At 56.5% G+C, this 25,143-nt stretch overlaps 2 protein-coding genes across 3 annotated transcripts; one reads left to right on the top strand and one right to left on the bottom strand.

The window, feature by feature from the left end:
* The first annotated feature begins 870 nt into the window (after positions 1 to 870).
* SH3BGRL3 (SH3 domain binding glutamate rich protein like 3) lies at positions 871 to 2,413 on the top strand. The gene is made up of 3 exons (XM_060140984.1): positions 871 to 1,113; positions 1,692 to 1,859; positions 1,973 to 2,413. Exons 1-3 carry the CDS (start codon positions 946 to 948, stop codon positions 2,036 to 2,038), a joined length of 402 nt encoding a protein of 133 aa, XP_059996967.1. The 5' UTR covers positions 871 to 945; the 3' UTR covers positions 2,039 to 2,413.
* A 658-nt stretch (positions 2,414 to 3,071) lies between these two features.
* Positions 3,072 to 25,143, bottom strand: UBXN11 (UBX domain protein 11). 2 transcript variants are annotated; one of them, XM_060140982.1, is made up of 15 exons: positions 25,021 to 25,143; positions 20,984 to 21,089; positions 20,210 to 20,238; positions 19,538 to 19,636; positions 16,996 to 17,096; positions 16,494 to 16,548; positions 15,951 to 16,027; positions 13,931 to 14,039; positions 6,519 to 6,733; positions 6,157 to 6,234; positions 5,080 to 5,197; positions 4,852 to 4,955; positions 3,538 to 3,587; positions 3,323 to 3,463; positions 3,072 to 3,242 (listed from the first exon to the last, which is right to left on the bottom strand). In XM_060140982.1, the coding sequence occupies exons 2-15, from the start codon at positions 21,052 to 21,054 to the stop codon at positions 3,086 to 3,088; spliced, it is 1,404 nt and encodes a 467-aa protein (XP_059996965.1). In that variant the 5' UTR covers positions 21,055 to 21,089; positions 25,021 to 25,143; the 3' UTR covers positions 3,072 to 3,085. The 2 variants fall into 2 exon arrangements, with proteins under 2 accessions (XP_059996965.1, XP_059996966.1); XM_060140983.1 differs by lacking the exons at positions 20,210 to 20,238; positions 20,984 to 21,089; positions 25,021 to 25,143 and adding an exon at positions 19,058 to 19,157 and having other exon boundaries at positions 19,538 to 19,627.

Genomic DNA, 25,143 nt, shown 5'->3' with positions numbered 1-25,143 from the left:
CCTCTGAGGAGGAAGTCTTTGCCTGTGGGTTGCTGTAAGGAAGTGGCTTCCCCAGGGCAAGGCAGGACTCTGTGTTTGCCTCCAGGAGCTAGGGTTGTCTTCCTGGGCTGTTCTCAGAGCCCTGGACCTGGGAGGACTAATGAGGGGTGTCATGTCCAACCCCAGACAGATGGCTGGGGGGTCCAATGTTGGGCTGGTTGCTTCCTCTGCACCCTGTGCCATCTTCTGCGAGGAGTTGGGGTGGGGCTGGGGCCACCCCAAGACCAGCAGTGTATCTTTAACAAGGGCCCAGACTTTCAGGAGTCCTGACACCAACCTCTACCTCCACCCAGTCCAGAACTAGAAACCTCTTTCATACCTTGGCCTCCATCTGGCTCTGTGAGGGTGTGGCCCCGTCTCCTGCCACCACCCTCACTTGTCTAAACCTGCCGATCTGAGCGGAGATGAACTCTGGGGAAATCTCTAATCAGAGGCCCTCCGTGCTGTGGTGTGCCGCGGGGTTAGCTACGTGTGGGTGGCCCCTGGGGCAGTGTGTGCGTGTTGGGGTCGGGGGGCATCCCGTGAAGCGAAGCTCCCTAGCGGGGGAACTTTAGGTTTGAAAACAGCCCAAGACTTCAAAGCCCGGAGCGGAGCAGCGCTGTCGTGGCACCGGGGGTGGGTAGTTAGTTGGGTGCAGCAAACCCGCGCGAGGCTGAAGGGGAGGCCTCTGCCAAACCCTCACCCACGCCCTCCCCGGCCCTTCCTGCCGTCAGCTCGCTCCCCAGCCTCACACTGTCAGCCCCAGCTCGGAGGGCTGAAAAGGGCGGCCCTGCGTGGGACAGGGGTCCTCGGTGCGCCCGGTCCCCAAGGGGGGGCGGGAGGGGGCCCGGCGCTGCGTGGGGCGGGGTCGCGCAGGCCCCGCCCCGGCCGCGCGCCTGTCCGTGCCGCCCATTGGTCCCGAGAGCTATGACTCGCGGGCTGAGCAGGAAGGAAACCGCTCCCGAGCGCGGCGGCCTCGTCTCCAGGCCGTGCAGCTGCTGCCACCGCTACCCCGTCTGCCTGTCGGCCCGTCGGCCCATCCGCAGCATGAGCGGCCTGCGCATTTACAGCACGTCGGTCACCGGCTCCCGCGAAGTGAGTGCGCGCCCTGGGGTAGAGCGCTGGTGGTGGTCCTGTTGCTCTGGACCCGGCGCCTGGGACCCGCCCCCAGGGCGGGGGCGGCGAGGTGCTGGACACGGCCTCCTGAGTTGGGTGGGGGCAGGCTCCGCGGCCCCATCCTGAACACCACCTTCGGGCATCCTGGGTCCTCTGCACACCCACTACCAGGCTGAGCCTTGACCATGTCCTTATCTTGCCCTTCCTCTCCTCCACTGTGTGTGTGTGTACCTGGGGGCGGAGGTGGCGCCTTACCCGTCTCCACCCAGGCCTGCCCTGCTTTCTCTTTGCCGAGCTCCTGGCTCTCCCCACCCTTAATTTATCTCATTTATGTTCACTCTGACTCCCCTCCTCATGGTTGGTGGTCCCTCTCTCCTTCCACACCACCACAATCCTGACTCCTCCTCCCAACTCCTAGTGGCCAGAACCCTCCCCTAGGGCGTGGAGCGCGACAGGGGGACAAAAGCTCCTGGCCACACTCCCTTTTTTTCTGCCCAGGGTTCCCCCCATAAACCCTCTAGTCTGCTCACTAACCCCTGCCCGCCCTTTGCCCCCAGATCAAGTCCCAGCAGAGCGAGGTGACCCGCATCCTGGATGGGAAGCGCATCCAGTACCAGCTAGTGGACATCTCCCAAGACAACGCCCTGCGGGATGAGATGCGAGCCCTGGCGGGCAACCCCAAGGCCACCCCACCCCAGATTGTCAACGGGGACCAGTACTGTGGGGTATGGGCCTGGGGGTTGGGGATGGAGGGAGTGTTGTAGGAGGATACCAGCCAGAGTCAGACCTGAGACAAAGCACCAGTACTCAGGTGACCACCTCTTGTCCCCTCCCCCAGGACTATGAGCTCTTCGTGGAGGCTGTGGAGCAAAACACACTGCAGGAGTTCCTGAAACTGGCCTGAGCCGAGTCAGCCCCCTGGACTCCGTCACCACGTTCCCCCCAGCCATCACCCATGAAGGACCTTGTGACAACTCCGTTATTCCTAACCTTCCGACCTTGGAGCCCCTCCCCCCAACCCAAGACCTACCGCCTCCCCTCTCAAACTGTAGCTCCCTCTTTATTCAAAGGTAACATTCCTTACCCACTAGTCTCAGAAATTGTCTTAAGCAACAGCCCAAGTGCTGGTTGTCCTCAGCCTGGCCCTGAGGCTGCCACCCTGCCTGGCACTGGCTGATAGGCACCTTTCTTGGTTCCATTAGCCAGGGCTCTGCCAAAGGCCCCGCAATCCCCATCCGGGAGCACCGCAGAAACAATTAAATGTTCCATTCCATTGGCATCGTGTCTTTGTCTGGTGTGGCGTGGAAATCCTGGGTCCCTGCTCTGAGCAAGTCTGGTAGATGTGATTGTGCTGAGGCTGTGCTCCCGTGTGGCACTTCTGTGTGCGATTGACAGTGCGTGTGTTTGGCTATATGTCCAGCACACACATACCTGTGTGGACGAACGGTTTCTAGAGAGTGTGGGTGGGTCACCCTCCAGTGCACATGCACGTGATGGTGTCCATTACCTTGGTGTATACTGCACGTTTGCATGCCAGTCAGTAACGCGGCTGTGCCTCATGGCCACCTGCCTGTGTCCCAACAGCTCGGCTAGGTGTGGGTGTGTCATGGAAGTGGGTGCCCAGATGCAGTTCTGTCAGCGCTGGGGCAGTGGCTTTGATGCATAGTGTTGAAGTGTCCCCACGTGCTTGTGGCCCTGCGCGTGTCTGTGCGCAGGGATCTGCACACTGGCACAAGAGGCGCTGGGCTGGGGCGGGCCCTCTCTCCCCTGGAGCAGCTTAGCCCTTCTGGGCAGAAAGAGGAACCTAGAGGACAAAGACCCAGCGGCCAGGCCCGCCAGCTGGGGCTCGAGTTACAGAGGGGCGGCGCCGCCCCCTCCTCGGCGGAGCTAGTGCTGCTGGGCTGCCCTGCCAAGAGAGCCTCCCAGAGCAGCCGGCGTTGGGGTGGGCGCTTTATTCGGGGCCGGGGGCGGGCAGCGGAGCCCGGCGCGCCCGAAGCAGCAGCGTGGCGTTGGGCACCAGGCCTGCGGCCTGCAGCGTAAGAGCGTCATTGTGGTAGACTGTGGGCGGGAACGTACTGAAGATCTCGAAGGTGGTGGCCTCCACGGCCCTGGGGACAGGGAAGAACGAATCAGGCCGGGTCGTGGGGCCAGAGCCCCGCTGCGGCCGCCAGCTGAGCCCCGCGCCCACCTGGCCTGTGCAAGCAGGGTGCGCACATCACCGACTGTGTCCTCCGGCCGCATCAGCAGCAGGAAGGCCTGCTCGCCATTCTCAGACTTGATGCGCAGCGTGGAGAGCGCGGGCACGGGTGACTCCGGAGACTCCTGGCTCCTGTGGACCCAGAGGCTGTCAATACCCCCTGGTAGCCCAGTCCCAGGGTCCTCACCTCTCCACTCTGCCCTCACCTCTCACGCTCAGCAGCCAAGGCAGGCGTCTCCACCACAATCTCCTGGATCTGGACACGCAATGGGCAGCAGTTCTCGAAGGCATCGATGGAGTGGACAGAGCCCTAGGCCCTGCCGGTCACACTCTCCCCCCAACCCCTACAGGGGACTTCTCCTGACCAGGGATGGATGAGACCAGTGAGCCAAAGCGGGAGGGGGTATTCTGTGTAAATGGGGGCCCAAGGAGAGGAAATAGAAGGGAAGCTTTGGGAGGTAGCCCCATCGTTCCCTTCCCTCATTCTAGTGGGGGAGACTGAACCCCACACAGTGACCAGGCTGGGTGCCTAACCTAGGAAGGCTTCCCCAGGGAAGGCTTTCCTGGGGAAATGACACCTGAGCTGTGACTGAAGGATGAAGAGGAGTCCTTAGAAATGGGATGGGGGGCAAGGATATTCCAGAGAGCATAGGTCAGGGAAGACTTCTGAGAAGAGGTGATATATTTGAGAAAGTGTCAGCATTCATGTGGCTGAAGCTGGGAACCAGGTTGGACTGGAAAAAAGAAAAGGTTAGAGGTGGGAAGAGGACCAGAAAGGAATGACAGGCCTTACCTAAGAACCACTGGAGGGTTTCAACAGGGAAGAGCCAGGATCCAATTTGCATTTTTAAAAGAGCACAGAGGCTGCTGGGGGAGGATGGCTGGCAGGGCGGGAGTGGAAGTGGGAGGCCAGTGAGGGGCCACTGCAGTTGTCTGGGAGACACTCTGGGGCCTAGGCTAGGATGGTGGGCGGGGGGAAAGGAGAGAAGAGATGGATTCGGGAGCAGTTCTGGGGATAGACAGATCTGACAGGACTTGGCCACTTGTGGTGAAGGCAGAGTCCTGGGAAAGGGGTTTGGTATCTTTCACAGGTAGAGACGAGGGAGGAGTAGCAGGATAGTGAGTGAGGAGAGAGGATGATGAGACCTGTGAAGGCCAGGAAGGTGTATTTCGGTCTGGACCTCAAGAGGGTGGCCTGAACTTGGGCTCACCTCCAACCTAGACTCCCCTGACTTTCCCACTCTTACAGCCACACTCCTGCGTTGGCCAGTTGCTCTCTGGTCCCAGCTCAGAGAGACCAGGAGACAGTCTTGAGAGCTCACCAGCTCCATCGTTTCCAGGAGACAGGGGAACAGCTCTGAGGAACTCATCTCTCCATCCAGGCCATCCTCAGGGGCCCTAAAGCCTGAGCCTCCAGGTAAGCCGCTGCTCCGGTAGGCTGGGCCAGGGTTGATGGTAAAGCCGCCCCCCCCGCCCCCCTACCCCGCCAATAAGGCTGGGGGAGCCAGGGCTGGCCTCACCTTCAGGGTGTCCCGGATGGGGCCTCGAATGTCAATCACCTCGCCTTGTCGGATCACTAATTTGGGCAGCCTGTTCAGAAACTTCTCGGCGGTCATCCTGGAGCCTGCAGAGAGGGCATTGGGAGCCTTGGCCGGGGCAGAGGCTGTGTGTGATGGTGGAGGAGGCTACCTGGAGCTTGTCCTGCACAGTGCCCCCACCACCTGGCTCAGCCTCAGGGCCGAGCTCACCTCGGTGCTCCATCTTGTCCAAGGGCTTTCGAATCCTCTGCCAGCCTACCACTCGGCCCTCGCCTGGGAACGGGTCCAGCCCATTCTCTGGGTAGACCTGATTGCGCAGGTCACTCACCTGTCACGAAGGAAGGGAAACAGCGGCTGGCACAGCTCTTCAGCCCTGAGCTCCATGCCCACCCCTACGTGCCCAAACAGAGGCCCCAGGAATAGGCCCAAGGGATGGTCTGATGCAATCCCCATTTGACAGATGAGGAAACCGAGGCCCTGGGAAAGAGCAGGAGAGCTGCAGTTCATGCTGCTCCCACCCACCCGAGCCCTGCTCTCCCTGCAAGCTCCCCTCATCACTCCAGCTGCAGCCACAGTACTGACATCCTCCTCACAGAATCCCTCTCGGGAGCAGACCAGGAGGGGAGGGATGAGGATGTTAGGAGAGGGCACAGCCCTGCTTGGCATGAACTACCTCAAACACCCCTGGTCGTGACTCACGCTATTTTCCAAGCCATGGTGGCACACACCCCCTCACACGCTCTCACTGTGGAACTAACGCACCACCCTCTGGGACACAGCTTCATGTGCTCCCATCACAGCACCCTCATCTCACTGCCGACTGCCCCCACAGCAGGGGGCCGGCTCCATCTCAAGTCCTTTAGTCCCAACGTTTGCCCCCCAATGGCACTACCTTCCACCCCAACCAGGAGGCTCCAGGAGCCTCTGGGGGGAGCCAGGACAGTTTTGCGTGGACTCCTCACGTTCCCCAGGCTGTCCAGGTGTCCTGAATGCTGGGGAGGAGGGGCAGTGGTGCCACGCAGCTGAGGGCTCTGCTTTCAGGATGCCAGAAGGGGGCGCTGCCTGCTGTTCAGCTACATGCCTTCCCCACTGCTGATGCGGCAAGTATGGCTACGGCAGCCTTCCCGCTCCCTTCCCAGCCCCGTTTCAGGCTCACCCTCCTTCTGGAGGTCATCAGACTGGGGTCTCTGAGGTGGGGCAGTGCCCCTAGGTGATGCCTGAGGAAGCATTCCCACCCCCTCCAAAATCCCCACACTGGGAGTGAGTGGTTTGAGGAGAGCCCATCACCTTAAAGGGGACCCCGTCAGGGTACAGCCGCTGGAGCTCTGACGGGAAGAAGCCATCCAATATGTCTCGGAGGCAGCGCTGCAGGGGGAGAGGTAGGGTGAGGCCTGGCTGGACCTGTGCAGTGCCCTACACCCTGCTTCCTGTCTAGATGGCAGGCTCTGGGCCCCGGGATCGTGGGGCCAATTACTCTCTGGATCAGGCTCTGGAAACAGAGTCCCAGGACATGGTTGGGGGGTGGTGGTTCTGGAGGTTCTGCATGAGCCTGGGTGCTGGGGGTGAGCTGGGCCCATCATCTCCAACTAATGGGCCACCACAGTGGCTTGAGGGTGCACAGGCCTGTCTCCCCTCCCCGTCACTCCTACCTGTGTGGAGGGATCGTGGAAGGGCCGGAAGGGCCCATCGAACATCACGATGCCATTCCGGTAAAGCTTCAGTGGGATGGGCTCAAGGACACAGTGTGGCACTCTGCTGGGCATTGGTGTCAGCTGGGTGTCACTGTCTACCGCCAGCTCACTGAGATCCTTCAGGCTAGCCAGCAGCCTGTCAAAGTCTACCTCGGCGGGTACCAGTGAGTCTCCTGGCAAAGAGGATTGACACCCATGAGCCTCTCTTCATGGCTGCTGTGTGCTCCAGATCCCTGGCTTCCACAGCCCCCTCCTATGCTGGGCAGGGGCCTTAGCATCTCTTTAAGTGACCACCTGGGGAGGAGGAAGGACAGCTAACACTAGATAATAATAATAGCTGTCTTTTAGTGAGCATTTACTTTGTGCTAGGGGTTTAACATCTATTATCCCATTTCTTCATACCAACCCTATGCTGTAGGGACTATAAACATCCCATTTTCCATATTAGGAAACTAAGGGTTAGAGGTTAATGGCTGGCCTAGGGACACACACAGTAAGTGGCAAGAGCGGGATCAGATCCCAGATCAGATGTGCCAGGCACTGTGTTAGCAGCTGAAAGGCACAGTGCAGAGTTCCCAGTGGTCTGGGCTCAAATTCCAGCTCCTCCACTTCTACCTGTGTGACTTTGGTCACGTCATTTAACGCTCCGCACCACAGCATTCTCTTCTAGAAGGTGACGATGATAGGACCAGGATGGCTGTGAGGGTCCAAGATGACCACGTAAGAATTCCAACAAGCATCTGTCTTAGTTATTGTTGCCAGCTCTACCGTGCACAAATGGACCTCAGGCCAACCCAGAGGCCACGCAGCAGGGGTTATTTATCTCCATTTTATACATGAGGAAACAGGCCCACAGAGATGAAAAATGATTTGCCTCAGGCCACTTGGCAAGTTAGAAGAGGGGATTGACCCTGGAGTCTGTTCTTTCCACCCATCTGCACCATCAGGAGACAGAGGTGAGGGTCGGGACACCTGCTGGACAGGACATGGGAGACCTTGGGTTGCACATGTATTTGGCCTCCTCTTCTGACAAATGTGTTGTCCATAGAGCTGTTCATAAGGTTCACGGGGTGCAGGTGGGGTGATGAGGCAGCCAAGACAGATGCCAGAGCAGAAAGGATACAGGGCAGGTGGGGTGCTGCTGGGGGACAGGCCAGGAGCTTGTTCTCAGTCCTGAAGGGATCTTGCCCCGAACTAAGTCATCTACTAGGGTGTAACCCTATAAAACACTGGTGACTTTCTGGGCCTTCTTGGAAGCTGTTTTTCACCAGGACAGCCAGGCTGAGGCAGGATGTGGGTCAGGACTCTGGGGACCCAATTCCTTTCCCCACAGTGGTGCAGTGGCTGTACCGGGGAAGTACAGATGTGGGCGGCCCTGTTTCCTGTTGCCTTTGTGGCTGCTGAAACGGTAGGCCCCAGCTGGCCTTCCCTTCTCCCCATATCTCCTACTGCTGCAGGGGCTGCACCTGCGCCCCCCTCTTCCTGGGGTCCCCTGGAGTCCCTGAGAGTCCCAAGAAAAACTCACAGAACATCCTGGATATCCCTGATATGAGCCAGAACAATATCGAGACACTATTTTCCTTTAACAGCTAACTAAGTACTTTCAGAACACCCAGGTAAACCTGAAAACAACAGCAGAAAAGCTCATCACTGTCAACATCTGCCCCCATCCCTATATTCTTACAGATGGGAAAGTGAGGCCTAGAAAGTCACATGACTCGGCCAAGGCAGGCCACACAGCACGGCCAACAGGACGACTCAGAGGCGTGCGGACTGCTAATCCAGCTGCCTCCTGGGGACTGGGCTTTTTCAGGGAGCTGAGGTGTCGACAGGGGAAGGGGCAGGTGGAAACCCAGGGGAGGATGCCAAGAAGCAATGAAAGAGAAAAGGAAAGTTGGCGGAGAAAATCAGCCCGGAAGGCTCTCAGCCAGGGCTCGGGGGTGGAGAAGTGAAAGCAGGGTGGGCCTGGCAGGTATCAGATGCAGCAGAATGGAGGTGACACAAGGGGCCCGGGAGAAGGAACCGCCGCTCTGGACAAACCAGGGCTAAGAGAATAAGGCAGGAAGAGCCTGGCATCGCCACCTCACAGCCAGGAGTGCTCAGCAGAAGCCTGGCCCCGTGCAGCCACGTCACATGGGATGAGGCAGGTCAGAGGTCAAGTGAGGCATTTCCTCTCTGAGCCGCAGCTTTCTTTTCCAGGGAATGGGTAGATAACAGAAATCTTCATCCTGCCCGCAAGATCCAGGGGTGAACTGACTGTGATGATGACTCAGCATTTACTATGCCAAGCACCAAGAGGCAGGTCTTCTTCTCCCATTTTACAGATGAGGAAACTGGGCCTTGTAAGGTGACATGCCCCGGGTCACGCAGCTTGCAGGGCCCAGGTGACTCTAAGCCTCTGTCCTCAGTGACCACGCAGGCTTGCCTCTCAGTGTTGGTTCTTCAGATACTGCTCACTGGGGTTCCTTTCCAAGGAGGAGTACAGTGCAGGGAGATCATCTCTGAGGCCTCATCCAACTTTTGAGAGCCCATGATTTTATTTAAAAGGGGAGTGAACAGGCATGGAGATCAAGTCCAAGCTCCTTGGCCCAACTCCCAAGACCCTCAGAGCCCTGGCTCCCCAGCCTGCCCTCAACAAGCTCCCCCACTCACACTCTGAAGCCATACAGCCCGGGCTACCACTTCCAAGCTGTGTGACCCCGGGCACATGGGCCAACATCTCTGGGCCTCAGCTTCCTCTTCTATAAAATGAAGACAATAACAGCCCCACTTTACAGGGTTGCTGTGAGGCCCACAGGAAGTGCCTGGCAGACAGAGCTGTTGTTGTCACTAACACCCCACCCTCTTGATCATCACAGGGCTCAGGTGCCCTCTCACCACCTCCGTGGAGAAGCCTTGCCCGGAGCCCATGCCCCTGAGCCTGGGCCTCTGTTCCTCCTGGGTTTCTGGAGCCCTTGGGCCCACTCCTGGCCCTCATCACAGGCTGCTGTCATTTTGTTCGCCTATTGGTCTTTCCAGCTACACCGGTCACTCCTTGAACACAGGCAAGAGCAGCCAGCCCTGGGCCTGGCCCACAGTGGGTGCTCATGACGCACTGGATCCGTCCCTCCCCCCCACCACCCCACCATCCAGCAAGCACGTCCGCAGCGCCCGTGCCCTGCCAGGCTCTGAGCAGCATGGCCACGCCCATGCCCAGAGTCCTGCCCTCCTCAGGCTCATACTTGAATGAAGGAGACAGGGTGACAAAGAGTGACAGTGGCATGTGTTAAGTGCCACTGTGGGGTTGCAGGGCCCAGAGGAGGGCCAGACCCTGCCCCTAGCGCAGCTGAGTGGTGAGCCTGCCCTGGGCTGGCCCCTCGCACCCTCACCGGGAGGACAACCTGCTGCCGTGAAATCCCGGCAGTGTCCGACGTGCCCCAGCTGGCCCGTCCCAGCACCGCAGGCGAAGCCTGTTGAAAGGAAACAGGCCTGCTATTTCCACCCACCTGCACGCCGGGCCCTGCTCTGGGGACTTCACCTACATTCACTCTGCTCTTCAGAGGAGCCGGCGGGGAGAAAACGGGCTCCGAGAGTCTGGTCACCGCCAGGGCCACAGCCAGCCCGTAACTCGGCAGGAGCTGACTTCTCTGGCCCTTGCTTTCATCATCACGCTGCTTTTCCCTACCTCATCCTGTACAGAGGATCGTCCCAGCGGGCTCTGACCATCCAGGCCAAGGGCACCCAGGCAATGCCTGCGAATCGCCTGCATGTGCACGTGCCCTGGCCTTCGGGTCGCGCCCTGTGCTGGCTCTCTGGAGCACAGCAGGGGCAGAGCAGTAAATGGACATGGTCGTCATTCACCGACCGCATGTCCGCCTGAGAGAACACTCCACGTACTCCACACTGTGGTATTCAGTGCTCTCAGCTCAGGGCCTGGGGGTCAATCGTACCATCTCCTCACCTCACAGATGAGGATGTGGACTCGGAGGTGAGGCAGGTTCCCCACACAGGGTACGATCTGACCCAGGCCCCCCTCTTCAGCCAGAGCCTTTAAGGCTTTCACTGCAACGCAGAGCCCCTAACTACGCGCCCGGGGCAGCTGCAGGGCGGCACGGCGCCTGGCGCCGAGCAGGCACTCCACGCACATGTGCTAGAGCAGGTGGGGTTTGAGCTGAGCTCCACAGAAGGGGAGAAAAGGGGGCAAGGCACCTGGGGGACACAGCACAGGACCGAGCTAGTGGGAGGGTGGGTGGCAGGAGTCCAGCCTGCCTGGGGTCTAGGCCAGGCCAGTTCCAGGGGCCCAAGGGCAGCCCAGGGACAGCCCATGGAGGAGTCAGCCTGGCTTCCTGAGCAGGGGAGGGAAGAGGCTCCCACACAGATGCCGGAGCCTGGGCTTGGGGAAAAGGGTTGGGGAGGTGGGCGCTGGGAGTGGGAAGGGGAGATGTAGAGAGAGGGCAGGGACTTGATGAGGGGTGGGGGGGGTGAGGAGCTCAGAGGTGAAGGGTGGGGGGAGCTCAGAGTTGGCTGGAGCTCTCAGCCCTGAGGCTCAACACCTGACCCGAAGGTGGTAGGACCAGAGCCGGAACTGTCCCTTTCATGTCTCCGCATACCCTGAAGCACCTGGCACGGCATCCTGTTTGCTACTCAACATACTGGTGGGAAGGGGTGAATGATCTGGCCTGAGGCCAAGCCCTTGCAAGGCTTCCTCTCCCCTGAGCCCCTTCATGGGCCCAACTGACCCTCCTCCCTAAGAGTCTCAGGCTCTAGAATGTTTGAATCAGCCCCAGTCTGCCTAATACAGATGCCCCAGCTCACCAACCCACCGGCCTGCTGCCCCAGGGCCTGTGGGGAGTGGTACCCAACAGAGGGAGATCCAGAGAAACAAGCCAGAGCATCAGGGTCAGCCAGAGGCTGGCTTCATGGACCCAAGGGCCCTTGGGGCAGGGGCAGGTTGGCACGTGGGGACAAGGCCATAGGGAGAGAAAGGGAAAAAGCCAGGAAAGGGGGGCGGGCAGTCCCAGGAGGAAAAGCTGCTAGAAATGAAAAACATGTTGTTCATCTGTCAGAAGAGCTAAACTGAGCCCCCTCCATGTTGAAGAATCAAAAGGCAAAAGAAGAAAAAGACACAAATCAGGAACTTGTGGCCAGGCTTTAGAACAAGGGGCTTGAGAACAGTCGTACTCTGAGCAAAAACAAACGACACAGAGCAGTTGGGGGCTGCTCTCTTTTTGGGAGGAGAGGGTGGAATCCACAGAACCAGGTCCAGAAACCAGCTGTCTGGTCTCACCCCTTCCCCAAAGGAGCAGGGAGGGCCCCACTGGCCAGAAGGAAGTCTGCCCTCCAACTAGTCAGCAAGGCCACATGAGGCCTGAGCCCAGCTCACCACACAGGGGCAGTGTGTGTGTGTGTGTGTGAGTGCGTGCGTGCGTGCATGTGTCCGTAGTGCTGGCAGGCCTCTGGCCCTGGACCCCAGGAAGGGACATCCTTACAGCTTCTGGCAGTTGCCTAGCAGGGTCTCGCCTCTCACCCAGGAAGAACTTCCCATAGCACTCAGCCCAGGGTTCAGCTCCTGGAATGGCCCAGGTGCCATACAGCTCCCAGCTTTGCCGTGTCCTAAATGGGACATCTTCCCTGACAGCTGTGCTCCCCAGGGTCATCCCAGGTTCCTCCCACCGCCCCCCCAATGTTTGAGCAATCGCCAAGGCCATGGATTCCCCTCCTAAATCTCTCTGCTCTGCCCCTTCTCACCAGCCCCACCAGTATCACCCTTATGCTGGGCATCATCTCATCTTTGGCCTGGATGATTGTAACCATCTCCCAGTGGGCTCCCAGCCTTAAGTCTTGCCCCCTTCACTCAACAGACTGCTTAAGTGCCTCAGTTTCCCCATCTGTAAAATGGAATAACCCCTGGCCTGTGCCAAGGCTACTTGTGAAAATGCTTTAAAAGTGGCAAATATGGTGCAAATGGGAAGTGATGTTTTTGAAACAAGGGTGAGGGGGTTTTCCCCTGAGATTTAGGGGGAGCTAGCCAATGTGCAGCAGGTGGGACTCTCATGTTTCCAGTCTGGGTTTTTACCCAGCAGGAAACTTATGAAATTAAGAAAGTACAGTTGTCTTCCAAACAGTCCCCTGGGAGCCAAGCTCATGTTCCCATGAGACTGCCACTGCCTTCTGACCGTGGAAAACAATGAGAGCTCCCACTTGCGGGGCTGATGACATGCGAGGTGAGTGCTAGGTGTTGCGTCCAACCCACTGACTCGTAGTAACTCCATGGGAAAGAATACATTGATGAGGAACTACTGATCTACTGATGAGGAACTGAAGGCTCAGAGAACGGAACTCGAGTACCCAAGTCACACCTGGGTTAGGCGGTGGTGATGAGGACCCAGGTGTGACCAACAGAGCCTGGAGAACTACCTTCCAGGCAATGACCTCCATTCTTTGAAGGGAATGGACCCAGCTTTCAGAAGTGGCCAATTCTCGGACTTCCCTGGTGGCGCAGTGGTTAAGAATCTGCCTGCCAATGCAGAGGACATGGGTTCGATCCCTGGTCTGGGAAGATCCCACGTGCCGCAGAGCAACTAAGCCCATGTGCCACAACTGAGCCTGTGCTCTAAAATCTGCGAGCCACAACTACTGAGCCCGCGAGCCACTACTGAAGCCCGCCCGCCACAGAGCCCGTGCTCTGCAACAAGAGAAGCCACCACAATCAGAAGCCCACGCACCGCATCGAAGAGTAGCCCCCACTCGCCGCAACGCAACTAGAGAAAGCCCGCACACAGCAACGAAGACCCAATGCAGCCAAAAAAAAAAAGTATATATATATATATATATATATATATATATATATATATATATATATATATAAAGGAAGTAGCCAGTTCTATGGCCCCAAATCTCTGGAGTGCATCCCTCGGGATATTAGCAGTTGAGTTAAAAATAAAACGTGGTGGAGGCCCAGAGATGCAGGCAGATTTCAATAGTTTGCTACAAATGAACCTGGAAAGGGAGTCCACAGAGGGGACCAAGCCCCTGGCCTGAGGGCCAGCTTCCAAAGCAGGGGGATTGCTTCTAAAGGCCACAGCTTTTAAATGGGTGACATTTTGTAAACTATGGTGCCTGAGACAAATGAGGTCTTGTTACGTTTTGTATCCCTGGGTCCCTGGAGCCTTAGAAAGATGAGCAGGCAGAGTCTAGGGTTAGGTGGTCAGGGATGGAGGCTGAGGCCTTTCCCTCCTGCTCCCGTGTCAGTGGCAAGCTGTGGGAGGCCTTGGGGCACCTTGTGCTGGGAGAAGGGGCATGAATGAGCTGGCCTCTGGACAGCTGTGGGCCATCGGGAGCTGTAGGGGAATTCCCTTTGCAGGAGGGTCCAGGGTGGACCCCGACTTTACCTGGCTTCCAGAACTTCTTGGCTGTCATCCAGTCCCTCTCGCCATCCTCCGAGTCCTCCTCATGCATGGGCTCACCCACCCACTGCAGGCCGTAGTCACCGAGGAACCGCTGTGGGGAGAGAAGAGGGAGATGTCGGGGGCACTGTCAGCTCAGTCCCTACCAGGGGAAAAGGCGGCATCAGCCCAGCCCCCAGCCTCAGGCCTCCGCTCCCAGCCCACTGGATGGGGCGATGGGCCCGGGGGTCTTGGCCACTTCCTGGCTGTGGCCTTGGGAAGCCACCTCACCTCCCAGAGCCTCAGGCTTCTCCTTGTAAAATGAAGCTAGTGAGGACTCACTAAGGTAATTCACGTCATGTCCTTAGCACAGGGCCTGGCACAAGTAGGAACTCGCCTAAGCCAGCCATTATGGCGGCAGGGAGCCATGTGGGTCTGGCCCGAGTGGGAGGAGAGGAAGGGACACCTGCTCTGCAGGTCTGAGAGGACATGTCCCCCCACATGTCCCACACGTGGCCTCTCTAGGGCTGGCCGCCCAGCGCCTTTGCCACAGGAAAACTTCTGAGTTGTCTATGCTTCCTGTTGCTGCTTCCTCACCTCCACTCCTTCCCTCAACCCACTCCAGCCCGGCTTCCATCTCCACAACTGACTGCAACGGCTAACAAGCAGCCACCGCAACCTGCCTGCTGCCTAACCCAGCGGGCACACTTCTGCCTTCATCTCTTGCAACATATGTTCTTCTTTTCCAGTTTCAAATTTCTAGCCATCTACACTTAGATGTCCAACAGGCACCTCAAAATGAACTTGGCCCAAACAGTCATGCCTCCCTGCTCCCACCTCCCATGGCGGGGAGTGGCCCACGTCCCAGCTAGTCTCTAATGTGTTACCCTTTTAAATATTTCACCATATTCCGTACTTGTGTGTCTTCCTGTGTACTTGTTTATGTGTGTCCCCTCTAGACTGTCAGTGCCATGAGGGCAGGGACCCTCTCTGCATCCCAGTGTCTGGCAGGGTGCCGGGCGCACAGGAGGTACTTTGTCTGAGTTTGCTAAATTAACGAAGCAATAAACGTGTGAACAACGTGACCGTGGGAGCCCCAATGCCCTCTGCCCTGAGGGGGCAGCCCTGACTCCTGTGGCAGCTGCTCAGAGAAGCCCCACGGGCTGCCGGCAGTCCTAGCAGCCGCTCAGGGAGCAGCTGTTTACCCACAGCCCTGGGGTATGCACAGGCCTGGGTGGGAAGGGCCCTCAGCTGCAGCTGCTGCTTGGGGGTTTGCGTCTGTGGTCTTAAATTAGGTTGGGGCTTTGGAAAGCAACTCGGTGTGGAGAGGGAGAGGCTAGAACCCCAGGAGGCTAGAACCCCTGGTGGGGCCGGTGAGGCAGTGGGGGCCCTGAGGATGTATGCATGCCTAGGACCCTCCCTTGAGCCTGGGGTCCCTCCAGCTCAAGCCTTGCTGTGTGAACGATGGCAACAAGGGTGACACTGGGTGAGTGAGATGCCACGTCCAGAGGCAGGGAATGGCCATGACCAACGCAGTAAACACGCACAGCCAGGCCCCTGCCAGGTCCTGGGCGCGCAGCAACGAGCAGGAGAAAAGTGCTCCCTCCCTCGTTCCCTCGTGGGGTCCACGGTCCCCAGAGGAAGAGAGAGTGGAGCACCTGCCCTGGTCACAGGTGAAGGGGGTCCCCTGGGAAAGGGCTCCCACCTTGACTTGAGACTGAGGATCAGTGAAAACTCGCCAGGGGAAGGTAGAAAAAGAAATTTCAGGTGGAAGGAACAACACGGACCAAGGTCCTGAGGTGGGAAAGAGCTTGATGTGGTCAAAGAAGCAGAGGCAGGTCCCCGTGGCTGGAGGGGAGAGTAGTTCAAGCCGACACTGAGGAAGGGGGAGGGGCTAGCCCAAGCCTGAAATGGGATGGGGGGTGCCCCGGGCCCCTGTGTGGGATGTGCGGTGAGGAGACCCCAGAGAGGTGGGCTCTGACCCAGTCCCTGGGGGCAGACAGCCCTGGGCCGGCACCTCCCTCACCTCCATCTCCCCGACCTGCCGCTGCAGCTGCGCGCACGTGGTCTCCAGCTCCTCCTGCCGCTGCAGGGTCACCGTGCCTTCAGGAAAAGACGGGGAGGCGTTCCTGTGCCCCCCGCATGGAGGCTGCCAGGCCACTTCTGGCCATGACAAGAGCTTTGGCCTGAGGGTCATCTGGAGAAGCTGCTCCACAAGAACTCGAGGGATCCCCGGAGAAGCACCTCTTGGCCTCTCGCCCTGACCTTGAGAGGGGAGGCCCTGACTCTCGGGAGGCCACCAGCCCACCGAGCAAGGCTCCTGACGGGGCTGCCTTTCCTCCAGGCTTTGGCTGGCAGGCCCTGTGCTCAGGGCTGGGCTAGGGCTGCGCTCGGGGGACTCAGTCCCACACAGAAGGGCACTGCCCTGGGTGTCACTGCTCCTCTCTGGGCTCCATTGCCCAGACTCCACCACAGGACTCAGCTTGATGCTCTCGAAGCCCTGATACCCAGAGGTCGCCGGCCCAGGGGGTACAAAGGGGGGCTGACCAGCCCACAGAGGGCCTCTTACCCTGGTGCTCCTGGAGGGTCTCCACCAGCTCCTCTAAGGCCCGTATCTTCTGATCCTGCAGCAACGAGACAGGAGGGGAGCAGACCTGGTGGTTCCCAGAGCCCAAGGGAGCCCCTTCCAGATGGGAAGACCCGGCTTAAAGCCCCTGCCCGGCTCTGGCACTGCTCCGGTGCTCAGATGGCCCTTGTGGTCCCACTGAGGTGGGGGCAGGGGGTGGGCACCCCCAAGTGCCCAGCACTCAGCAGCCACCGCTGCCACCCAATCTGAGGTCTACGGGCCTTGCTCAGGTGTGGAGAAGACCCCTGGCCTCTCTGCTCAGGTCACAGGGACCCAGGTCAGTCCCGGGCCAGACCTGGCCCTCGAGTTGGGCGGTTTGCTCAGGGAGATGGTTCTAGAACGCATCCACCATGGTCTATTGCAATAGTAGCCTCACTGGCCTCCCCAGCCCAGGCCCTTCCACCCCTCAGACCAGACCCTGGCCCTCTCCCCCCTGGGGCCCCACCTTGGAGAGCATCTCATCCGCCTGGGCCTTCACCTGCCGCTCCAGATCCTGCACTTTCCTCGCCATGGTGGCCATCAACTCCGAGTCGTGGTACACAGGGACTGCCAACCAGACAAAGTCCTAGAGCCTGGGCCTTGAGCTGAGGCTGAGGTATGGGGGTCCAGGGGAGGGGAGAGGGAGGGGGGTCCAGGGGAGAGGAGAGGTAGCGGGCTCCCCAGCAGCAGAAATAAGGGTGGTAACAACTGCTGCCACCGAGATAATGGGGACAGTTCTACACTTTTCATATGTCAGCTTTTCTGAGGAAATGAACTGTTTGGGGAAACTGAGGCACAGAGATTCTGTAATGCACCGAAGATGTATATACGAGGGAGTGGTACAACATACGGGTTACATCACCTTGAAACGCTGTCAAAAAGTTCACCCTTAGAGCAACTATACTCCAATAAATATTAAAAAAAAAAATGTTCACTCTCAGTTGAATCACTCCTCTAATCTCGCCCCTAATTCACAGGAAATACGGTGGATAGAGGAGCAAGTTAAACAGCACCGGACAAATCACTATGGGGGACATCCTGCGGGACAAGTAGCCCAGACGCTTCAAAAAAGTGTCATTTTTTTAAAGAGGCAGGGATTCTGCTCTAAAGAAGTATAACAATCAAATGCAGTGCATGACCCTCAATCAGAACCTAAATCGTGGCGGGGGGGGAAGCTATGAGAGATATTTTGAAACACTGGGATGTTAGAGAGGGTTACTGGATTGTTCATATTCTTAGCTGAGATCACAGCATCGTGGTTATGTACTTCCTTACTCCTAGAAGATGCAAAGGGAAGTATTTAGAGCTGAAATGTCATGATATCTGCAACTGATTTCTAAATGGCTCATCCAAAAAATACACTTGTGTTCATAACATATGTGTACATGGATAGAAAGCAAATATGGCAAGATGTCACTAACTGTTGAACCTAGGCTGAGGACGTATGGGTGTTTGCTGTACTATTATTTCAACTTTTCTGTTTGCTGACAAATTTTCAAATTAAAACATTTGTGAAAGAAAACAAGAGAGACACATGGGAAGAAACAGGCCCCCTTCTTCCCCTGGATGTTGTCTCTCTCTGTGTGAAGCCGGAAGTGTAGCTGTAACCACATGACCATGTGGAGCTGACAGGCCCAAGGATGGTTCAGTGCAAAGCTGGAGAAACCTGAACTTCTGACAATGTCTTTGAGCTGTTGTCTCCCTAGGACTTCTTAGTATGTGGGATAATAAAGCCCCCTGATGTTCCTTGGTTGAATCAGGGTTTTCGTTGACTTTAGTCAAAAGCTTCTTAACTGATATATAGACATTTGGGAACTGTCAGCACACGGATGACGGCACATGTTTGAGGCAGAGTGGAGAGAGAGAGGAGATCCCAGGCAGGAGGAACATCACATGGAAAAGCTGGAGCTGGCAGGGAGCCGAGAGGGAAGAGCCTAGGAGGCAGGAGGATGGCAGGGAGGCCGTGTTATGGAGGCCAAGAGCCCGGGGTGTCCTGAGAAGAGGGATCAGGGAACTGTGTGGAATGTTTCCCTGCAGAGAAGTGAGACGGGACAGGCAAGCCCTTGACTGTGAGCTTGGCAGGGGCAACCCCTGGCTGAGAGCGGGCTGAGGGGTGGTGGCGGGGGAGAGGCAGAGAGACCTGGGGAACAGCCAGTTTCTGTGGTTGCTGTTGAAAGCATCCCCCCTGGGGTGATGGAGATCCTGGCTTTGTGACCGAATGGCTGTGGGGCCGGGCTCTTCCGGTCTCCTTTTCCACCTCAACCCCTCCCTACCTGTACAGGGGAGGGGGCATTCGGTGGAGGATCAGAGACAGAAACGGAGACAGAGAGACAGGAAGCTGCTTACCCAAGATATCACAGCTAGTGGAAAACTCTCACCTCATCCCCAGCTCCCCCAGACTCCCAGCTCAGACCCTGCCCCTGCCCAGTGCACCACACAGCTCACCCTGCCAGCCCATGAGTCCCCTGTGCGCAGGACTGCTCAGTCCTACCTCCTCTGGGAAGCCGCCCCAGTGAGCCCCATCCTACTTTGCGCACCTCCACGATTGCAGTGTTGCCACAGCCCTTGGCGGATGGTGTGCGTCAGGCTAGGGGGACTGTCTAGGGGACTTGGGCCTTGTCCAGAGCCCTGCGGAAGGAGGAAGCAGATGCCCGGAGGCTGAGCTTCCCCCTCAGGCCCTTCATTCCTCTTGGACCCTGAATCCTAGAGCCACTGACATCACTCTTGATGGGGATTCCAGCCAGGTGTACTCCAGAGGTGCCAGCCACAGCCCGCCCTGGGGCTTTGCCAGACCTCCTGAGCTAACGGCCGGACCTGCGTGTGGCTTCACGCCAAGCCAGGCTCTGAACAGGTCTGGGGTGCAGGCCCAGGGCCACAGTCAGCCAGGAGTAGAAGCAGCTCCTCTGACCCAGCAGGTGGGAGAAGGTGCCATGCCTCTCGGGGCCTCCCTTTCCCCGGGGCCTCTCCTGCTGCCAGGGACACAGACCCCTTCGGGCCTCTGCACTCACCTTGCCTACTCACAGGGGCACCTATGCCACCATAGCAGGAAGGAACAGAGATCCTTTCTTCTGAGCCGTGCGCGTCATTCAGCACGTCCACCTCATCTTCTGCAGACAGGGATGCCCAGGTCACTGCTCTGGGGCTGAAGCCCAGGCGAAATGGGGGCCCTGGGCCCTGGTCAAGATGAAGCAGCCTGTTCTCTGTCCCCCAGCATATGAGGATAGAAAACTTGGGACGCTGGAGAGCAAGGATCCAACCAGAACAGGCCTCTTCTTGGAGTTCTCCCAACCCGGCTCCCTGGGGGGACCTGGGTGGCCAATGCCAGCACCACGGTGGGGGCTAAAGGAGGGCTGGGATGCAAAGGTCTGAGCCTGCGGGAGGCAGGGCAGCAACGTGAGGACTGGGCTTCAGGGAGAAAAGGCTGTAATGGGCTGCAGGTGGCTGTCGGAGAAGGAGGGCTGGGGTCTGCCCCCCTCATGGCCCACCCCACGGTGAGTGGAGGGGTTCAAATGTTAGTGATGACATCTCCACTAAGGGTGTGGGGTGTCCAAATCCGAGAGCTGCAGATAGCACTGCAGTTGGCCAGCCACTCTGGCTGACGGGAGCTCATCACGCTCTTTCTCTCCATCTGCCCAACTGCAAGGACATGAGGAGGACACGAGGGCAGAGCCCACACTTACCATTTCCGTACATTTTTATATCTCGCCTCCTGGGAATGGGGCAGGAAGGAGAAGGAAGACAGACAAGTTAGGACCCCCTGGATTGCCCTCGGGGGAGGCTCTGGCACCAGGTCCCCCATCAATCCTAAAGAAGGTGTCTCCTGAGGACATCCACCCCCAAATCCCATCCCAGCCCAGGGGTGAGCCAAGGGGCAGGCTTCAGGGTGTCCGACTCCTCCCAACAAAGAAGGATGGTGAAGAGCTGAAGGGCAGAGCCTTGGAGAGAAGATTACAAGAGTCCCCAAGCCCAGGAGCCCAGCCCCAGCTCTGCTCTGAAATGGCTGCAGGACCCCAGGCCTGTCACTTAACCTCTCTGGACTTCCTTGGCCATGATGCAAATGACTCAAAGTGGGCTTCAGAAGAGCAAGGAGAGAGGTAAAAAAATGCTTTGAAAAGATGAAACTGATAGATGAACAAACAGGATTCTCTTCACTGAGAGCCCAGCATGTGGCCGAGCCTGGAACAGGTGGGCCAGCAGTGTTTGAAGAACTAATTCATGACCAGTGAATAAACAGACGGATGCCGCCACCTCGCTAAATGGCACAGCCCAGTGTGTGCTTAGACACATGGAGAGCCTCCCAGAAGAAGGTTCGAGAAAGATAAGGTGATCAGAGAGAGATACATAACTTCTTATCGTTTTCCTCAGGACACTAGGAGTCAATCTCCTAGTCCACGGGAGGAGCCGGGAGGAGGCAGGGGCATGGACACAAAGATCCCACGAGGCCAGCTCCTTACCCCGGATTCACAGGCTCCGAATGCAGAGGTACTCGCCGGGTCTTGCCAAGGGAGGCCAAAGGTGAGCTCATAATTCTACTTCTAGTCTCTAGCTGTCAGGAACTCCCTGAGAAGAAAGAAGTCAGCCCTTGGGGACAGTCACTCAGGACCAGGGAGCGGCCTGAAACTTCCTCTGCCCTGGCTACTTTTCCCAGGAGGGAGCACTGTCCAGGGAGTGGCACCCCTCACTTCCTCCTACTGCCTCTGCAGAAGTTTCTGGAGGCGGCCTGGCCTCAGGATCCCTATGCTTGATGTCCACCTGCTCCGCTGGATATCCAGCTCTCTGCTCTGCTCTTGGAGGTCTCTGGCCTAGCAGTGCTTGGGAAAGGGCGATGGGGGTAGGATGGGGTGCAGAGGTGGGCCGGAAGCCTGGGACTCCCCCAGACTTCAAGCCTGGCACAAGACTACCCAGCAGGCCTGGGGCTTCTGTCTATCTACCAAGGAGCTGGTCATCATGCCCAGGTGTCCCCTCCCCTCCTACCAGAACCAGGGGCCACCTCCAACTTCTCAGAGCCAGAGAGGGGCAACCCCAAGGCAGGATTCTACCAAGACACCACCTGCATGGCAGGGAGGTCAAGAGCCCAGACCCTGGATAGGTTCTGCCATTCCAGTATAGCCTGTGCCTCAGTTTCCTTTAGCGTGAAGTGGGGATGGTAATAGTACCAGCCAGGTAGGGGTAACACACGTAAAGCACCTAGCCCAGTGAAACGCTCGAAGGAATTACTCAAAAATGTGAATTGTGGCTACCGCTGTTATTGGCACACGGAAGGCCCTCATAAATGCTGATTTCCCTTCCTTTCCTCTTCCTTCTGGAAAGATGAATGAACATCAGGGATGCAATTAACGGTCACTATTCAGTGAACTAAATATCACGTGGCTAATGTCTAGAAATTGAAGAATCAAACGACCTCCATCAGGGCCTGAATCAAGTCTTCCGTTCCACTTTGGAGATGTGTGGCACTGGCCTCCACCAGCCCCTGAATCTGCCCAGCAAGGGGACCTGCATCACCAGGAGGCAGCTCCCTTGGTCTTAATTCTGGAGTTTGGGACTCATGCCCCGCCCCTTTCTCAGAGGTGCCCTCCAAGGACAAGGTCCAGAGTTTCCTGATCTCCATCATCCGGCATCCAGCCTCCCAAACCTGCCCCCAGCCTGCCTGGTTCCTGCCGTCTTGTCCGGGCATCCTCAGGGTATGTGTGGCCAAGTGTGACGGCCCCTGTGGCTCCCTTCACCAGTCTCCACACACTGCCAGAGGAATCTTCTTAAACCCAAAGCTGACATGTCACTTCCCTGCTCAATACTCCCAGTGGCTCCTTCTCACCCACAGAAAAAAAAATCATGGATGATCTGGTCGCTGCCTGTGTCTCTGGACCTCACCCATCATCACCCACGGTCCCCCCGCATCCCACCCTCCACTTGAGCCACTCTGAACTGTCGGCCCTGAAATGCACCAGGGCTTTCTTTGCACACATGGCTCCTCAGGCCTGGAACCCGATCCCCCAAAATGGTCTCCCTACTCCTACCCACACCCTTCCCTTGGCTGGCTAACTCCTTTTCTTTTTCTTTTTTCTTTTTTTTGCTTTTATTTAGTTATATTTTAACTTTTTACTTTAAAATTATTATAGATTCACAGGAAATTAGGACAATAGTAGAGAGGTCTGGTGTATCCTTCACAGTTTTCCCCAATAGTCACATTTTACATGACTATTGTACACAGTATCAAAATCAGGAAATTGACATTGTATAATCTGTGTGTGTCATTCTATGCCATTTCATCCCCTGTACAGACTCTGTGTAACCACCACTGCAATCAATATATGTACAGAGGACTTCCCTGGTGGTGCAGTGGTTAAGAATCTGCCTGTCAATACAGGGGACACAGGTTCAAGCCCTGGTCCGGGAAGATCCCACATTCTGTGAAACAAATAAGCCCATGCGCCACAACTACTGAGCCTGTGCTCTAGAGCCCGTGAGCCACAACTACTGAGCCCACGTGCCACAACTACTGAAGCCTGCGTGCCTAGAGCCCATGCTCCGCAACAAAGAGAAGCCACGGCAATGAGAAGCCCACGTGCCGCAACAAAGAGTAGCCCCCACTCGCCGCAACTAGAGAAAGCCCGCACACAGCAACAAAGACCCAACGCAGCCAAAAATAAATAAATTTATATTAAAAAACGATATGTACAGAACTATTCCATCACCACAAAGATCTCCCTTGTGCTACTCCTTTAGCATCACACTCATCCTCTTCCTCACCACTGTCCCTAACCCCTGGCAACCACTACTCTGTTTCCCATCTCTATAATTTTCTTACTTCAAGAATGTTATATAAATGGAATCAAATAGCATGTGACCTTTTTTAAAAAAAAATACAGCTTTATTGAAGTATAATTCACACACTTAACTCTTTTAAAGTATACAATTCACTGGTTCTTAGTATATTCATAAATTCAGAGTTATGAAACCACCATCACAATCAGTTTTGGAACATTTTCATCACACTAAAAAGCCCCAGGCACTGTGCCTTTAGTAGTGAAAACTACCCTGCATGAACTCCCACCAGACCTGATTATCCCTCCTTTCTCCAAATTCTCATCACCATAATGACCCCTCAAAAGAAACTGGTCAAAAAGACAGAAATTAATAAGCATTGGCAAGGATGAGGGGAAACTGGAACCTTTGTTGGAATGTAAAATGGTGCAGCTGCTGTAGAAAACAGTCTAGCAGTACCTCTAAAGGTTAAACAGAGTTATCTTATGGCCTCCATGCCTAGTTATATACCCAAGAGAAATGAAAACTTACATCCACACAAAAGTTTGTATATCTGTTCATAAGCAGCATTACTCGTAATAGCCAAAAAATGTAAACAACCCAAGTGTTCATCAACCAGTGAATGGATAAAGGAATGTGGTATATCCTTACAATGGAATATTATTTGGCAACAAAAAAGGAATGAAATACATACTACAATGTGAATGGACCTTGAAAACATTATGCCAAGGGAAAGAAGTCAGTCACAAAAGACCACCAATTGTTATGATTCCATTTATATGAAATGTCCAGAATGGTCAAATCCATAGAGACAAAGTAGGTTAGTGGTTGCCTAGGGTAGGAGGTGCTAAAGGGAGACGGGGAGGGTGTGGGTGGACTGCTAAAGGGTATAGCGTTTCCTTTTGGGCTGATGAAAATATTCTAAAACTGATTGTGGTGAGGGCTGCACAACTCTATGAATACTAAAAACAATTGAAATTTACATTTTAAAGGGGTGAAGTATATAGTATATGAATTTTATCTCAATAAAGCTATCACAGGAAAGAAAAGGACCTGGTCTCCAAACCAAAACCAACATCTTCCCTCAAAATAAGCTCCTCCCACTTCCCCCTTCTTAATGGGACCCCATCATCCAAACACAAAAATTTTCCCTCCTTCTTTCCCTCTTAATCCCATCAGTTACTAAATCCTGCAGGTTAAACTCTGCAGGTCTCTCACACATAGCTCCTCCTCTACATGACCATTGTTGGCCATCCTAGTGGGACTCTCACTGCCCTTCTTTGGGGCTGTCACAATGGCCCCAAACCGACTTCCCCATTCCAGTCTCACTCCAGGCCAATCCAACACACTGTCTCCAGATCCATTTTCCCATGGAAAATGGGACGTCCGTGAGGACGACGATTGTATCTTCCTATCAGCCTGGGGACTCCTGAGCGCAGGGCTGTGTGTCCTCCCTCAGACCGGGGACCCTGAGGACAAAGCCACGTCTACTCCCTTCACTTTGGGGTCCTCCTGGGAGGACTGTATCTTCCGCCTCAAGCCGGAGGCGGCTAAAAGTTAGGCTGTCTGCCCCTTCAGACTCAAGTTTTGAGAGGAAAGTTCTGTCTTATGCCTCTACATCTTTGGGAGTCAGATTTATCCCCCCACAGGTCCCAGTGCTCTCCAGCGCCGACAAGGACCAGCAGGCTGTACACCTTCTACCCCTAAATCCCCAGCTGGAAGCGCTCACCACGTGACTTCTACCACCAGTCCCGCCCTAGGAGCCGCGTCACCGCCCCCCTGCCTCCACGCGTAGCCATGGTAGGCGGGTGCCCGAATCTGCTCCCAGGGCGCGGGGGGGGGTCTGCTGGGG

This window comes from Lagenorhynchus albirostris, chromosome 2, assembly GCF_949774975.1.
Source record: "Lagenorhynchus albirostris chromosome 2, mLagAlb1.1, whole genome shotgun sequence".
NCBI lineage: Eukaryota > Metazoa > Chordata > Mammalia > Artiodactyla > Delphinidae > Lagenorhynchus > Lagenorhynchus albirostris.
Note: the sequence above shows the minus strand (reverse complement) of the source record. Positions and strands in the feature narration are given on the sequence as shown.